This window comes from the organism of the source record quoted next, unplaced genomic scaffold (genome assembly GCF_019419815.1).
Source record: "Pyrus x bretschneideri cultivar Hongxiangsu unplaced genomic scaffold, Pyrus_bretschneideri_v1 Contig12, whole genome shotgun sequence".
NCBI lineage: Eukaryota > Viridiplantae > Streptophyta > Magnoliopsida > Rosales > Rosaceae > Pyrus > Pyrus x bretschneideri.
The window spans coordinates 891426-907802 of record NW_025999413.1 but is presented as its reverse complement, the minus strand read 5'-3'; the positions used below and the strand labels follow the sequence as shown (position 1 = coordinate 907802).

Here is a 16377-nt window from a genome sequence, read left to right as displayed (position 1 = left end):
TAAGAGAGATCATAGAGGCATCATTTCATTTCATGAGGCTCTAAATAAAACAATAGCAACAACAAAACCTTATCCCACTAAGTAGAGCCGGGTTCATAAGCGTCTAAATGCATAAAGAAATTTAATTGAATTGAGAACTATATTAATGAGAAACAGTACTACATCATAATGCACAGGGAAAAAAAATGGCGCAAGAAAACGTCCGAATGCGGCGCTCCTTGCTACAAAGGGAGGGTAAACATTTCACAGCCTCATGTACAATCCTACTCTCAGGCAACTTCTCTATCTTACAAAAACACAGAACATGACACAGTCACAAGGGATGATTTCGAAGCTGAAACAACCCAAGAGATCGAAAAGGAAACCACCAAAACAATGTCGTATGAATTCCAGGTAATCACAGCAAAACCTGTTTTCTCTGGCTCAGTTTTTAACAGAATACACTGGCGGAGATGATTGTGCTGTGTTGCGCCATCGCTCGGGGTGTTTGTCTCCTACCTAATATGAGAACTCGTGACCTCGAAGTGAGATGTATTTCTTGACCCAGATGGCGATGTCCTCTGCACAAGCCTGAGCCTGAGGGGTCTTGAGAAGCATATCAAGGGTTGCAAATTCGTGAACTGCATCTTTATACTCCAGTACAGGTGCATCAACGTTTACCTTCCGAAGTTCCTCTGAGTAAGCAATGGCGCGATCTCTCATCCAATCATGTTCTGCCACTACTGTAAGGGTAGGAGGCATAAGCTTTAAAGGTGGGCCCCTATCTGGGATGAGGGGATTGGCAGCTGGGTGATCCAAGCTATACTCTTCCTCAGGTAAAAATAGTTTCCATGCTAGTATGCACATTGCCTTGTCATAGAAATAGGAGTTTGCCAGTTTTATCTCAGAGTGGGTGGGAACACTTCCAATGAAGAACGGGTACATCAGGACCCGTGCAACCACCTTCACAGGGTCCAAAAGCTTGCCTGCCTCTACAGCTTTCCGGGCCACATAGTCCGCAATGTTCGCACCACAGCTTACACCAAGAAGAACACATCTGTTTGTGATATCAGAACAAGAAGTTAGAAATTTCCCATGTAGCCTTCTTAAATTCCAAAAGCGGGAACAAAGAACAAACAGAAGAAACTATATTACAGAACGAGAAAATGCAGATAATAAGTGAATTTATACCTAATGTAGGCAAACAGCTATTCAATTTAAACAAAAATGGAATCGAGATTGTGCTGCCAATCAACTGGAATGTCATAGAAGAAGGGAAGCAAAATGCAGAATGCTGACTGACTTAGAGAGACAGCTGAGTAAATCTTCAAAAATTAATGGAACATAAAAGTAAGACATATTCTTCTCTGAAGGGGAATCATTAAGATAATGATGTCACACATTGAAACCCCGTAGGCCAATACTTGGCAACAAGACAACAAGTTAGTCTTATATATTTCATTGTGCTTAGGTCATTCCATAGCGGATATGCCAGTAGCTTCTAGAAAGCAAAGACAATCTTACATCAACATATAGAAATACTGCTCCACCTACTACTGCTTCCTTAACCTATCTACTCTTTTCATCAAGAAATCTTGAGATTTGCAAACAAATTTGGGATGAAAGCGAAAACTGTTTTTCTCTTAACCTACATGAATCCAGCATATACTCTAATATAAGGGGATCAACATATCAAACGGGGCAAAGAAAAGCAGAAATTACTTTAGAAACAAACCTTACCAAATTCTCTGGCAAATTAAAATTCAGTCATCAATCAATACTTGCCCTTCTAAGTTGAAATTAGCCCTATTAACCAACCAGTGTATCTATTTATATACATATACGACTGAATTGACATTAACCGAAGTTCTCGGGAGATGGAAATGAACTCAAAAACTAAAGCATTGCCACCAGCAACCAGCCTAGACAATTATTTTAAGTTGGGAAAACTGGTCCCAAGATTTGGCTAACAATATTGCCATTATTAAACCAATTGGCAATCAAACAAGTATTAAAACTCAGCTACGAGAAACCAATAACAAGAAACCAACTCACGCATCTGGTAAACTCCAAAAAAATGCATTTATGTAAATCACACTATCAAAATCTACAAACTGAACTAAGAAACTGTAAACTCATATATCATCATCAATCATAACACACTAGATTAGAAATGCAAGTTTAAAGTGATCAAAACAAGATTATAACCTTGTTGGATCTCCATGGGCAGCTAACCAGGGCTCAACCATTGACGCCCCGAAAGAGTCCACGATATGCCTATGAGAATCAGTCTTCTTAAACTCCGTAACGCCACCGAGCGCTCCCTTTCCACTTCCCATGGACTTACAACACTCAGCTAAATTCGCTTGCTTCCCAAGCCAATTCAACACCTTCAACCCGTCCTCAAATGCCGCAGGGTACCGATTCTCCGGGGCAAGCCGATAACCCACCGCCAATACTACGACGTCACAGAGCTTCGCAATCCGCCTGCAGAAGATATCATTGGCTACCGAGTCATTACTCCCACTGACCCAACCGCCGCCGTGAAACTGCAACATGACCGGCAATTTTCGACCTGTCCTGGTCGAATTGCCCGGCGAGTAGCCTCTGTACACTCCGGCGCCGGCATTGGCCATCAAATTCAATCCCTCCATGTCATTGCTACAACCATAACTGTTCCGTCTCTGCTCACTTTTCGCCAAATTGGACACCGCCGGATTGCCATAGCTGTTGCGCCGAGAAGGGGTGGCCGGTAAATTGTTAAGGCTCTGCCGGACCGGATCGGCTCGGTTGGGCCCGTTATTGAGATCGGATCGCTTCGGTGCGGCGATAACCCTAGGCTTGGAAGCGGGTTCAGGTGGGGCGAGGGCGGACTCGGGGAGGAAGATTCGGATAGAAAGAGAAGTGAGGGGGTCGATGTGGATGTCCTTGGTGGCGACGCCGTCGTCAAATACCGGATTGGGTGCGACGATGGTTTCTTCGGGTCGGGAGGTGACACCAAAAGGGTTGAACTCGTCGGGTTGGTTTTGGATCCGGTTCTGCAATCGGTGCTTCAAGAGGAACTTGAAGAACACGCTGTAGAGCTGCACAGCTACGCTTGGCATTTCTCTCTCTCTCTCTCTCTCTCTCTCTCTCTCTCTCTACAAATTGTGGGATTTGCAGAGACTGGAAAAATGAGAAATGGGGGGGTGGGATTTTCTGGGTGTTAGCGTAAATTCATGGCGGATTAAGGATTAAGATTAAGGGTAAATCAATCTCCCTGTGAAAGTGGATTCACATGGGATTAGGGTTTTGTAATCGGAGAGAGAGAGCTTCAATCTGAATTTTAATGGCTTCAATGGCGTCTCTCGGATGGCTGCGGCTGGCTTGGTCAATTTTTATCATTTTTTATTTTTCTCAATTTTTTATGATTTCCAATTTATTTTATTTTCAAGGAGAATTCTGGATTCTGACTTCTTTGTTTGAAAAGAGAAAAATATTTATTAGCAAGAGGAATTATCAAGTGTTTCATCTTCACGCTATGATGGAGGGACTTTGCTGCATTTTTAAGTGTACGCCATACCACTTGATTGTGGAGTACAACAAGTACATAAGAGGTAAAAAATCCTACGTCGACTGTTTTGACAAAAAAAAATTGGTTTTTTGGTTTTAGCGGAGATACTAAAATCGTATATCAATTGACATTTTTTATTTTACCGTCAAATTTGAAGAAATGTCTAAATTTATTTTATTTTATTTTAATATGGGATATTTTTTTATTTTATTTTTTTTCGCTTATTAATTATTTTATTATTAAATTATGATCCACTTGATTTTATAATAATGAAAAAAAACATTTTAATTTGACATTCGGCTGTAATATGAAACTTTACAAAATGTTATTCTGTTGCATCACCTATAAAATAAAATTTAACATCTTAATTTGGCATCTTCATTACTTAGTTCGAAAGCTGTTTATTTCTCAATTGTAGCATTTATTTAAGAATTTTCTATTTAAACCACATTTTTGAAACAACTTTAGTAAAAATAAATAAATTAATAATGAGTATAATAAAGTTCATCTCTTCATTGAAGCTAAGATCATTAAAAATCTAAATTTTTTTACTTTAGTGTGGGATTTAAAATATTGAATTGAATGGTGACTATGAGTTCTACAATTTAAGAGTAGTGCACTTGGCTAAAGTTTGGGCAAATACAACAGTGTAATTGATGCTCCTAAATAGTTGTCCCGCCCTCCTCCTCAACGCATGATTAAAGTAATCGCCATACCATCCTTTTACTGTAAATAAATATTTCAGAGTAATAATAGCAACTCATTTATAAATATGAAAATGTGAAATTACTTAGACAACCAGCTAATTCTGAGTTTGCAATACGTTTTTTTATTCCTAATATCGAAAGAGATTTCAAAGTTCAACGTTTCATTTTGAAAGTGCTTTTAAAATGACCGAAAACAATTTTAATGAGAGCACTTTTGGAACCAATTATTAGTAAAAATGCAAGTGAATCTTGAAAAAACACTTAAAGTGCTTCCTATAAGAAGCACCTAACTGATGCTTTTGGAACACATGAACACTTTCACCAAAAACGCTTTCAATCATTTTAAAAACACTTCTAAACAAGCCCCAAATCCCGTTTTCAATTGGTAAAAAGAAGTAAACAAGTGGATAATCATGATTTGACTATGAAAATTGAAGAGATAAGGTAGGAGTCTCTCTCACTTTTCATAATCACTCCATCTTTCTCCTCTTCATCTGCGTCATTTGACGAGTAACTTCAATCAGTTTTTTAGTTCAGAACATAAAATAATCAAATCATCCTCCCATTTCCTTTTCATTCAATTTGTTTCCTAGTGTGTAATTGGACCAATTAGCATATCCTCGTCAGCTACAGATAGGCCATTAATAATTGGAATCAAACATGAATTATTGTTCAAACCAGGTGCAATCAAGTGGGCCACAGAGCAGTCAAGATGACGGTATTTCAAACTAATCATGCACTATCTCGCTCCGAAATGTCAGAATGATGGTATTTCAGACCAATTAAGCACTATCCCGCCCCCATTATTAGGATGACAATATTTCAAACCAATCATGCATGTCCCATCACCGAGATGTCAGGATGACAGTAACGCTAAGGAGACTCTCAAACTGTGACTCTTTATGGACTCTCTGACACCTCACAGTTTAATGTCTATGCTCGTGCCAATATTATATAACATTGTACCAAAAACATAAGGTGACAAAGAATCTCGGGATAGTCTCACTTTTGAGAGGGTCTCCTTATCATTTATCTCCAAACCAATCATGCACTGTTCCACGTCCGAGTTGTCAGGATGATGGTATTCCAAACCAATCATGCTCGGACTGAACTCCGGAATTTAGGCGTTACAGGGATGGATACATTTTACAAAGGCAACATAGTTTGACGATGATGAATTGATGATGATACATACAATACAAGTAAACGAAGATTGAGGAAGAGGATGTCTCTATTAAACCAAACCCCAAAATATGTAACCACTGATACGTCAATTTCAAGCTTTTTTGTAAACTTTAGAACCCCGACGACGAAGGATCAGCTTTACTCGCCACACCTGCCGAGACCATGCTTGTGTTGTGGCAGCAGCACCCCCGTTGTTCTTCTACACCCAATCCTATATGTACAGCCCAACATCCCGATATGGAAAGCCGAAAGGGGGCTAACTGTATGCCAGATTGAGCAGCCATAAGTGTATGCTCTGTGACTTGATCACCGGACAACCCAAATTTCTGCATGTAGGGGAGGAGCCAACAACAAGAAGATTGACATCTCAGAACTTATACAGCAACGTCAGTTTATCGACTGCATAATAATTTGAACATCGAAACCACTGTAATCACATCACGGGGTATCTCAAAGTTCCAAGCCAGAAGGTTTGCCGGTGGCTCCTTTGGGGGACACAAGCACTGCTTCATTGCTCGTAGCATTCTTTGCAGCAATCTCTTCCAAACGTTTCCAAGTATTTTCACGTTTCAAACCATTTACAGTCTCTTGTGCTTCATCTTCCTGGAATTTGAGCAAGCATTCCTCAAAAAGCTCAGGGTCAATATCAGAGAAAATCTTACGAACGTTTAGTGTCAGGCTCTGTACTGCCTGGTTCCAGTGGTTTCTTGCATTTTTCTCCAATGAAGGGAATATGATTGGCAGTAGGACATGGCGGTTCTGTTTGATTAGGTTCGCAATGTGATCATTATTCCATAAGAACAGAGCTCTCTCTGCCACCTGCAAATGAAGCACGAACTCGATATATGAGATTGAGAGCAAGAGAGCTTAGAGCAGACAGAGCAAATCTAGAGTACACAAACAAACTATCATGAACCCATGTTAAAGAAATTGTAAATCTAAAGTACAGAAATAAATTAAGGAAAATATCGGTTTCCATTTTGTTTCAATGCAGTTGAAAACCGAAATCACGTTTTCTTCTACATACTATAAAGCCCGTAGATCGTTCCATAACTGACTTAGCTATGACCAGAAATTTCCTTTCAAAGATACTGACCAACTTGTTACTCTACGGGTTTCATACTTAATTACAAGAAACTTAATAGATTCCAGAACAGACCAGAATATTGCAAGAGTAACTCAAAACAGCATCTTAAGATCTACGATTTTAAATTTTGAAATGCCTAAGGTGCATCTTCACAAAGAAATATACCAACAAAAGTTCATTAAAATATTACTTTCTCCATGGTACCATAATTTGTAAGCTTTGAAAAGATTCCACAGAGGATACAAACAAAATGAAAAAGCATATAACTCAACAGACATACTGCTATGTTTGAAATAACAAAGGTTAACACAGGCCTGTACAGAAAATAGGAAACTAGCAAGAAGAAAACAGATGAAAGTGGAGAGGCTGCCCACCTGAAAATGTGAACTGCTCAAGCAACGACCAATTTGGCGAAACAGCGGCACCATGCAGCGCTGGAACTCTGCAGGCTGAGTTGCTTCTAAAACTTCTTCCAGTTCACCTAAGAACATGACCTCCTTAGAACTATTTGTAATTGGCCAATATTTGAGTAAACCACGAATTATTGTATCAGCAAGTTTGCAGTCTTTCTCCACAAATTGAGTAATGCAGTACGATAACTGCTGGTGGTACAAGGGTATGCATTTTGGTTTGTGAAGTGGAATAAGCACTCGAACAAGAAAGAGTTTGTGCTCTTCTTTCAGCGGCAGAGCAAAACCGTTTATTATACTTCCCAAAATCTCTAACAGCTCTGCAATCCCATTATGCTTTTCAGTTTCAAAAATAAAATGATAGAAGATGTTGTTGATTGCTTTCCGGATGAACGGGCGGTACACCATAAATTTCCCATAGATGCGGTGCAGAACTGTTTTCAAGTAATCCCTCTCTCTGTGGTCCTCCGAATCAAAAAGACCTAGCAACCTGAGAACAAAGGAGTGATCTATGTATCTCTTAGCCAACTTTGCATCCGTCTCAGGTGATGCCACAAACCTCAGGAAGAATTCATACACAATTTGCAAGTGCGGCCATCCTGGGTCCATTGAAGGCTCTTCCTCTTCTAAGTCAAAGGCCTCTAATGCTTTGTTTTCAAGGGGTGTAGAAGTGAGTGTTCTAAATAAATTTATGCTCACCATCTTTACGATTTCTTGCATGACAGTTTCTGAGAATTTCCCATTAGCAGAAGCAATGTAATCCACAAGCTCTACCAATGTCTGTCGCTTGATCTCCTTTTCCTTGATGTTCTTCGTTGGGTCATTGAAGTCAAAGACAACACAACACAAGTTCAACTTTTTTATCAACAAATTCTGCTTCTCTGCATTCGGGACATCTTTGAAACTAGGCAATGCCTCATATGGAGAAGTCAATGAGTTCCCATTAAGCCTTGAAGTCACATTTACTCCAAAGTTTGGAGTAGAATTAGCGCTCGAAAAAGATGTAGTACTCGAGCTCGCGTACTTGTTACTTGATATAGAGTTGCCTCTTGAACCGGTGGAAGCATTTGAATTAGAGGAAGAGGATCCTCCCACACGATGCTCAGATGACTTGGGCTTCCTCGGGAGCCTATTAAGTATCTGTTTGATCATAACTCAATCGACAAAGGAAAAGCTACTAGAGCAAACACAGCATCGGTGATATCCGAAAGACAAGTCTAATCAGGCTAGAAAACCCCAGAAACACAAAGCCAAAATCTGGCACAAAGAAGCAAGAACCGAAACCTATAAACTTCTCATGTCTTTCCTTGGTAAACACAGTGACTTCCCCTTAATTAGAAACCAATGTTCAAACCCAGTTGGGGAAATCTGGAGCAGTGATACCAAACCCACCTCAAATGAGAACAAAGCTGCATATAAAAATCCATTCGGACCCGAAAATTAAACAGATTACTAGAAATTTCCAATCTTTAATTACTTAAACAATGCAAAAACAACAGCTTTGCTAAACTTTAATCTCTGATCCATTAGCAAAAGCAAAATCCAAGTAAAGCTTGACTTTTTACAACAAACAATCTAACATCACAACCTATATCGGGAAACCCAGATGTAGAAAACCTCAAAACAATCGAATTTGTGTTCCAAGATTAGAAAGTTTGACTTGTGCAAAGACCCACATAAAAAAATAAACGAAAAATACACTGAAATTTTGCCCCTTTTCACCAAAATTGACAAGAAATTCAGCTGGATCATGACAAAACAAGATCTGGAAAACCCATTTGGCATTCTCCAACAAAGATTAACATGCACAAATTTCAAAGCCAGAAAGTGGAAAGTTATTGCAGAGCTGGAAAAACATGCAATGAAGGGAACAGAGAGTCAATTTTCGGAGAAAATAATGAAATGTTCGGAGATACTTACAGAGAGAGAGGTCGGAGCTGTTGTTTCTTGTCTTGCCTTTTGGAGATAGAGAGAAATAGGAAAAAGGTGGGGTGGGAGGGGTGTTGAGGAACAGAAAATCTTTGGCGGCTGTAAGCCCTTGTTTTTGTCCGATGATTTTTCTTTCTTTTTTCTTACATGAAAATTGTAAAATTTATGGTTTTGATTGGAAAAAAACGAAAATAAAAAAAATTGTCAAATTTATAATATTATTTATTAATTTATTTGTTTTAACTTTGATCAGGAATTTAATTTTCAACCTCAAAAGACCAAAACTGTTCCTCCTTGCTCTCACTTTGATTCACTGCAGATGACGAGAGTCGAGAGAGGTCGCATTTGACTAAAATAGCCCTCCAATCTACAGGCACTTTCGGTTGGAAAGAGTCTTTGGAGAAGAAAGTGAAAGGTTGAAATTGTAATTTTAGCACTTGACAAGAGTAAACTGCATATTTGCCCCCTGAACTATCACCCAGCTTTCGATTTTCCTCCTGAACTTTTTAATTGGAAAATTAAGGACTTAAACTAATTTTTTTGGCCAATTTGCCCCCTGTTGTTAATTTTTCATTCATTCATCCAAATTTCTGTTAAATGGAAGCATGTGCACAACGGGTGTGGGCAGTTCGGTCGCTTCATTCTTTAAAATAATTGAAAACCTTAGATTTATAAAATATAAACTTAGGCAAATATGTGTGATTCTATAGGTTTTGTGTCTGAAGGTCTAATGAAGTGATGTTTTTGTCCACAAATGAGAGTTACGAGGTTTGCACATGATAAGAGTTAATATTAATTTGGATGAAATTTATGAAAAACTAATGGTAGGGGGAAATCAGCCAAAAAAATTAGTTTAAGTCTTTAATTTTCTAATTAAAAAGTTCAGAGGAAATTGAAAGTTGGGTGATAGTTCAAGGGGTAAATCGGCAGCTTACTCCACTTGACAAAGCCAAGTGAGATGTCACTGTGCAGTGTGCCCTTTAACTGACCGTCGCGGTCGAAATTTCAGTAAAATTGTTTGATTACAACAAATTTGAACCTATATTAATTAAACTCTAGGGTTTTATTAGCGATTCCGATCAATATGACTACGCAAATATTTGCAAACAGAACTCATTAATTATCATAATTCATATATGAAGCTCATTTTTCGTTTTCTTCCGCTTTGTCTCGACCGACTTATGACTTGCTTTGCGCGGCTGCGCCCCGTCAAGAGGGCAACCATTTCCCTCCACAAATAAAAAGCAAAATGACATGTATAAAAGAAGATATTTTTCACCGTGACGAAAACACGGCTCGATGCACAAATGTAATAATATAATTAGTTGAAAACTTAAAAAAACTAAAAAATATTCCAACCAATTGTACAGACAATTTTTCCGACGCGCTTAAAACTTTCTCATATAAAAGGACAAAGAAAAAGACAGAAAAACCAACTTTTGTGTAATCTTTCATCATTTACTTGATTAAACAACGACATTTACTCACAATTCCAGCATTTTCAAAGAAATAATTACCCTTCTAAAAGAATATTAAAGCTAAAAAAAAGGAAGTAAAGCCCTATGGTTCAACAACTACTTCTCACATCTGTGACGTTTCAGCAACTTACATTTAGGTCAGATTAATCAGATACATGTAAAAATCGAACCAACAACCAATCTTGTCAGTTAACCGAAGCATGAAACTCGATAGATCGATCGCTGCACAGGACGGGGCTAAGAAGTACACGTGCATTAAGTTGCTACATTGTAGTTTCCTAATCATCCATGGACAAAAACACCCCAGGAAATGTCTGCAGCTTACATCTCGTTGGGAGCAGTGGAACTTCAACATGATACAATCATTTCGGTTCGGAGCCATTGTCAAGCATGTACAACAGCACTGCTAGGAAGGTTCACGGTTTCCTCCAAACAAACGAACTGCGCTGAGTTGGAGGGGGGAAATGTACAGAACATCAAAGAAATGATACAGGCATGTCAAGTTGTCAACAATAATTTGGGAAAGTGGAAAGTGTCCCGGGAAATGGAAACAAAACCATCGCAGTGACCAAATAGCTCCTTGACCGATAATTCAGGTCGCTCAAAATTCAGTTTCAGTGCTCCATTAAGGCTGTTTCAGTTTCTGAAAGTGGTGCTGCAAAAAGAGTCGAACAGAACTCTCAGCGGGAAGAAAATATGGAGGGACAAAACAAAAGAATTATAGTGTAAAGAAGCTAGAAAACTATATAGCTCGACCAGGAAGCATACATATATTAATCACACTGATACACAAATGGAGCCAGCTAAGATACAAATGGTTCATTTTCGACAACTTCACTTTGACTTGCAATATAATTAGTGGAGGATGTTCTCACAGGAAGATAAAAGAAGTGTGTTATATAGGTCCAGTGGTGATTGATCTCAATGCTATAATGGCTATCCCCAAGGTTTGACGATATAAGGTAGAAAACCTAGTGCCAGAACCAGTACAAATAACCATATACTTGGAATGACAGAAAGCATTCAATAATAAAATGAAGTTACTGATAACAACGTCTACATATACAAGCCAATATAACGAAACTAGTTGGTGACCAGAGCAACATACCAAGTAAGTCTTCATAATCTGCTAATAGTGATGAGTCCATTAGCAAAGGAGGTGAGAAAACCTGCTCCCGAGCTTCCTCAAAGTCATAAAATGATCTCTGTGTGTCCGAAACAGCACAGTTTGAACCAGCAGCGGAAAGAAACCCATTTACTTGGTCAAAATCATCAAGTGAATCTAAATCATTCAACACTTCAGATAATTCGGCGTACTTGTTCCCCACATTACCATCAGGAGCACGATTTTCATGAAAGGAAGCCTCGGTCTGAGCTGAAAACCTTTTACTCCTTAATGAAGCCCCTTTAGACTCTTGGCCTAGACGAGAAAACCCAGATGATGAAAGAGGTAAAAAGAAATGCTCAGAGCTTTCATCAGAATGGCTGCCTCGTGATGATTGGGAACTTAAGGAATTCTGTGACAGAGCAGCTTCTCTAACAGATCTCTTTAGATTCTGGACATAATAATGGTCACTGTCTGCATAACATTAAACTAAAAATCAAAAACCTTTACAACAAAGCTGTTCAACCACCAATAATCCGGATATAAAATGAAATGCCTTGGGCAAGCGGACACGCTTATAACACAATGAGAATTTGAGGAACCAGGCACAGATAACAGACCTTGTGGTAGATTATCTATGTGATTATTTGATAAGGCTGCTCCACAGACTTCCTTTCAGGAAAGTTCTCTATTTGGTTTGAATGAGCAACTGAAGCAGGGCGCTTATGCATATTTGCACCTTTCCCAGAAGAATTAGAAGTCAAGTTAAACAACTGTGGGAGCTTTAAAGCAGGGCTGGATGACACCTTTTCGAGCTGAAAGGTAGACAATTTTGAAGTCACCTCAGCCACATCATCACTGTTGCTTTCCTGAATTGTTCCAAAGGAAACCAAACAGGTTAAATGAATTCTACGCTGCAATAATTCAAGTCTAGACATGATTTTAGTAGGTACAAGGTTTGCACTGAAATAGGTTCAAAATTACCAATGTCCTTCCACTGCTCTGTGCTTGAATAGGTGAAGTTGACCGACCAGGTTGTTTGGTCATCGGAGGCAGACTAGATGAAATGCTATCTACTTTATCTGTACATTCTGATATTGACTTTTGTATTGCCGGAGCAACTTCCTTCAGTTGGTTAATGAGAACCTACAGAAGTTATGAATTCAAATCTCAGCATAGCGTTGTGAGTCATAATAAATAAATTATGCACGAGAGATGAAGGGGACTAAAGAAGGGAATATGGACAAATAATCTCACTTTCATTATTGACTGTTCTATGATGACTATTCAGTTACATATTTCCAAGCAATTTAATATGCACTACCCCATATTACAACAACTTCCTACCAACAGAAGATCAACTTGAAATACTTCATGCATGATGGAATATCAGCATGGTGAATATCAGTGTATTAGTAGACCTCTTAAACAACAGACTACTCAAATAATACAGATATTCACGATGGCTCAAAAAGCACATGAAGAAATTAGAAACCAGTTGACTCTAATGCAAATTCCCATAATTCAAACTATATAAGCTGACACCACTGTCGCAAAAGCAAAGAATTATTGCCAGATTTCAAGACTCGAATGCATAATTCCATTTAAAGTTTAAGCTCGATGCCTGCCAATCTCTTTGCATTTGCCATCAAATGCAGTCACATTGCGGCTACCTCACGTATTGGTTCCTTCATCATATAACTTCATATGTAATAACCAGTACTTTTAGCTAAAGAAAAAGCATTACCTGAAAGCTAACCAAGTGTTGCTGATGTTCAGCAAGAGTTGCAGCTAGAGACTCAGCATGACCACTTGAACTGCCATCCTGTGCACTTCTTAAAATTTCTGGACCCTCTCCCTCATTAGCCTTTGCCTACAAATTAACATTGCATAACACCAATTTCACTACGTTTTTCTTACTTGTATCCAACATTCTCATGAACATATACGAAGTAGCATACCATGTGAAGTGATTGTTTATGAATACGCTGTAAAGCATGCGTCCAACGCCTGATAATTTCTGCCACGTCAACAGTTGGATGGACTCTTCCACTTCTTTCATCTGCTACTTGTGAATGGGATGAATCTGCTCCATCATTTTGTTCTTTTCCATCCGCATGTGTTGGAGTAAAGTCACCTGACTGGAAAGATAAGACATCTCCATAAGGAACCTGAGAACTCTGATCCATAGCTGCAAGCAAAGACGATCCAGAGATGCGGTACCTAGAAACCATTGCATGCAAAGGTAAGTAGGTGAAGGGTTTCTAGTGATGTTTAAATGATACTTAATGGTAAATTACCTATGCTCCCTGTGAGCTATTAAGTCCTCAATAGGGCCTGAAGCAAGAACTTCATGTTGACCTATACAAAATGAAGATTTAATTAGTTCATCAAACTGGGTACATATCGAATCAGATCTTAAATAACTACATACACATATAAGGTGTGATCATGTGACGTTATTTGATAATATGTAGAAACCTAAGAAATTTAAAAAGGACCATGAAAGTTTGGACTCACTTTTACGGGCTAATATAGACTCCCACAGACGAGTAGCTTTTGATACTAAATGGGAATTCTGACTCGAACTAGAAACAAGGTCATCCCAGTGTTCCCCTTCCAACTTCACTTTGTTCCTAAGGTCATGTAATTTTTCCAGTTCTTGCTGTAAATAAGCCTGAGATTCATGTTTTACAAAGAGAAACATAAGAATTCAAATTGTATCGCAATAGGTGAATTGCAAGATTTTTCACATAAGGTTCTACCAAATTAAATTAATTGTTGGAATTGAATTGTTACCCTTATACCTCTTCAGCACAAAGACCACGAAACTCCGCAGTCATTTCATGCGCCAAATTCGACCACATGGCCTGTCTCTGTACTGCTGTTTCCGCATTCTTAAGAAATCTTCTTCGTTCAAGCGCTATTCTAGCCTGTTTAAGATGGTAAGCTCAAATAACAGCTACTGAATAAGCACGTCAAGTCAAATAAAAAAAACTCCACAGAGAAATGCAGATGTGCATTGAACCCTGAAAACTCATTTAAGAGTTATACAGAAAGAGAAAAACTTTTCATACTTGTGCAACAGTTCCAAGCTATTATAAGATGCAAAACCAACATGAACCATGCCCAAAGCTGAAAATATCAATAATTTGGGAACCACGATATCACGATGTCATCTGAAATGTAAATTATGCATGCTTCAAAATTATATGTGTAGGTCAAGACTACCTTAGTAACAGGAAGTAAAGTAGCTGCGTGTGAAAAGGCTACATCCGTCAGTGATGAAGGAAGTGGGTTAGAAGCTACATCAGCTGCAAATGTTCGCCTATGAACCTCTCGCAAACCATGCAACGAAAGCTGCCACAGAAGTTCCACAAACCTGCAGCCAAGCTTATGAATTAAGGACCCAAAACCATAAAATTATTGTGCAGGAGTAAGACAGAGTCATTTTAACCTAAGAGGACCACCAAAGCATTTAAGCAGAAAGTATTAATTCCCATATCATCGATTGGCTAATTTGGGGGAAAAACAAGTTCACCATGACATATAACTACATGTTCCCTGCATTCATTTAACAATTATTTATCACTTTAATGCAAAATGGCTGGCCAAGTGAGCCCAACAAAACTACGAACCTCGGTCAAATTAAGAAGCAAACTGTTAGTATATGTGAATTTTGGGTTTCTGTCAATTTTCTCGCCAAGCAAGCCCGACTCCACCTTAAAAGTTGAATAATTAAAGGCAGAAATGCACATAAACAAATGTAACAAACTCAAAACAACAATAGGAGGAGTAGCATCATCAACCGACCTGGGTCCGCAACACGTAGCAAGTGATGAAACCCTCGAATTGCTCCTCGGAAGCGCCCCCTGCGATTCGAGCTCACTAATGATCCCTTGCACAACCTAATCACCAACAACAAATCATCATATTTCATCCAAATGTTCAAATTTTAAAGGAATATCAAACCTGAAGCAACAGAAAAAGTGGAATCGTCGAATTTACCTTTCGAAAATCCCGCGATTGCGCGGAATCGAAGATTGGCCAGACCTTATCGAAATCCTGAAAGATCTAAAATCGTCAGGAACGTGATCCATAGCAGAAGATAGTATAACAAAGATGCACACACACACACACACACATGTATATACACACAGAAGTGAAATTCAAACATATATATATAATTATAGAGTGTAAATATATACGGAGGAAAGGAAATCGAGAGATTGTACTACCTTGGCGGATTGAATTGGGCCTCTGAGAGAAGAGAGGATGAAGTAGAGGAGCTGTTCGCCCTAATTTAGGGTTGGAGTGGCGGAAGAGCCCGACCCGAGGAGTGGCATTGGATCCTCCGAGCCCGATAATCGCCGGATCCAACCCTAACAGCAAACAGTTAGTGTACATTGCACTCTCTAGCTCTATCTCTCTCTCCTTCTCTCTGTCCATTGTCATCACCAACCTCCCTCTCCCTCTCCCTCTCTCTCTCTCCTCTCCCTCTCTCTCCTCTGTTTCTCGCTTTTCTGCTCCGTTCTGAATCAGGTTTTTTTTTTCAATTTTTTGGGGTTTTTTTTTGGGTTTTTTTTTGAAATGCAGGTCCCTGGAGAGTTTTCGTATTTGCGAAACGCGTCTGAGTTTTTGAATAAGTTGAGGTTGTTTTTGAAATAGGAAATGTAGAGGGACCTACGTTTAAGAATTCAATTTTTTTTTTTTTTAATATTAAAACTATGCCGTTTCGGTGGGGCCGGAGGGACTATGAAGAGTCACGTAGCCGGTTGGAGAATTTGAAAGGTACTGACGTGCGATAATGTTACAGTATTGCCGGCCAGCTCCGAAAGCGTTAGGTGCCGTCACCTCTTGTAGGTTGGTGAGGGCGATAACATGCCCCGCTGGACCATTTAGATTAAACAACACATTGAGTACAGATTTTTCACTGTACTTAGA

At 39.0% G+C, this 16377-nt stretch overlaps 3 protein-coding genes across 3 annotated transcripts; all 3 read right to left on the bottom strand.

Annotated features, from left to right (window-relative positions):
• Nucleotides 1-120: 120 nt before the first annotated feature.
• LOC125474292 (probable carboxylesterase 11) lies at nt 121-3408 on the bottom strand. Its single transcript, XM_048577782.1, has 2 exons — nt 2188-3408; nt 121-1036 (listed from the first exon to the last, which is right to left on the bottom strand). Exons 1-2 carry the CDS (start codon nt 3081-3083, stop codon nt 499-501), a joined length of 1434 nt encoding a protein of 477 aa, XP_048433739.1. The 5' UTR covers nt 3084-3408; the 3' UTR covers nt 121-498.
• A 2466-nt stretch (nt 3409-5874) lies between these two features.
• On the bottom strand, nt 5875-8998 carry LOC103960941 (serine/threonine protein phosphatase 2A 57 kDa regulatory subunit B' theta isoform-like). The gene is made up of 3 exons (XM_048577619.1): nt 8842-8998; nt 6886-8330; nt 5875-6243 (listed from the first exon to the last, which is right to left on the bottom strand). The coding sequence occupies exons 2-3, from the start codon at nt 8071-8073 to the stop codon at nt 5875-5877; spliced, it is 1557 nt and encodes a 518-aa protein (XP_048433576.1). The 5' UTR covers nt 8074-8330; nt 8842-8998.
• A 1274-nt stretch (nt 8999-10272) lies between these two features.
• On the bottom strand, nt 10273-16027 carry LOC103959677 (AUGMIN subunit 6). The gene is given in 15 exon segments (XM_048577780.1): nt 10273-10983; nt 11437-11907; nt 12054-12089; nt 12092-12302; nt 12418-12579; nt 13181-13306; nt 13395-13656; nt 13734-13794; nt 13954-14110; nt 14241-14366; nt 14665-14815; nt 15247-15341; nt 15442-15498; nt 15672-15731; nt 15733-16027. Coding segments are annotated over 15 exon segments (2172 nt in total). The 5' UTR covers nt 15889-16027; the 3' UTR covers nt 10273-10942.
• Nucleotides 16028-16377: the final 350 nt, after the last annotated feature.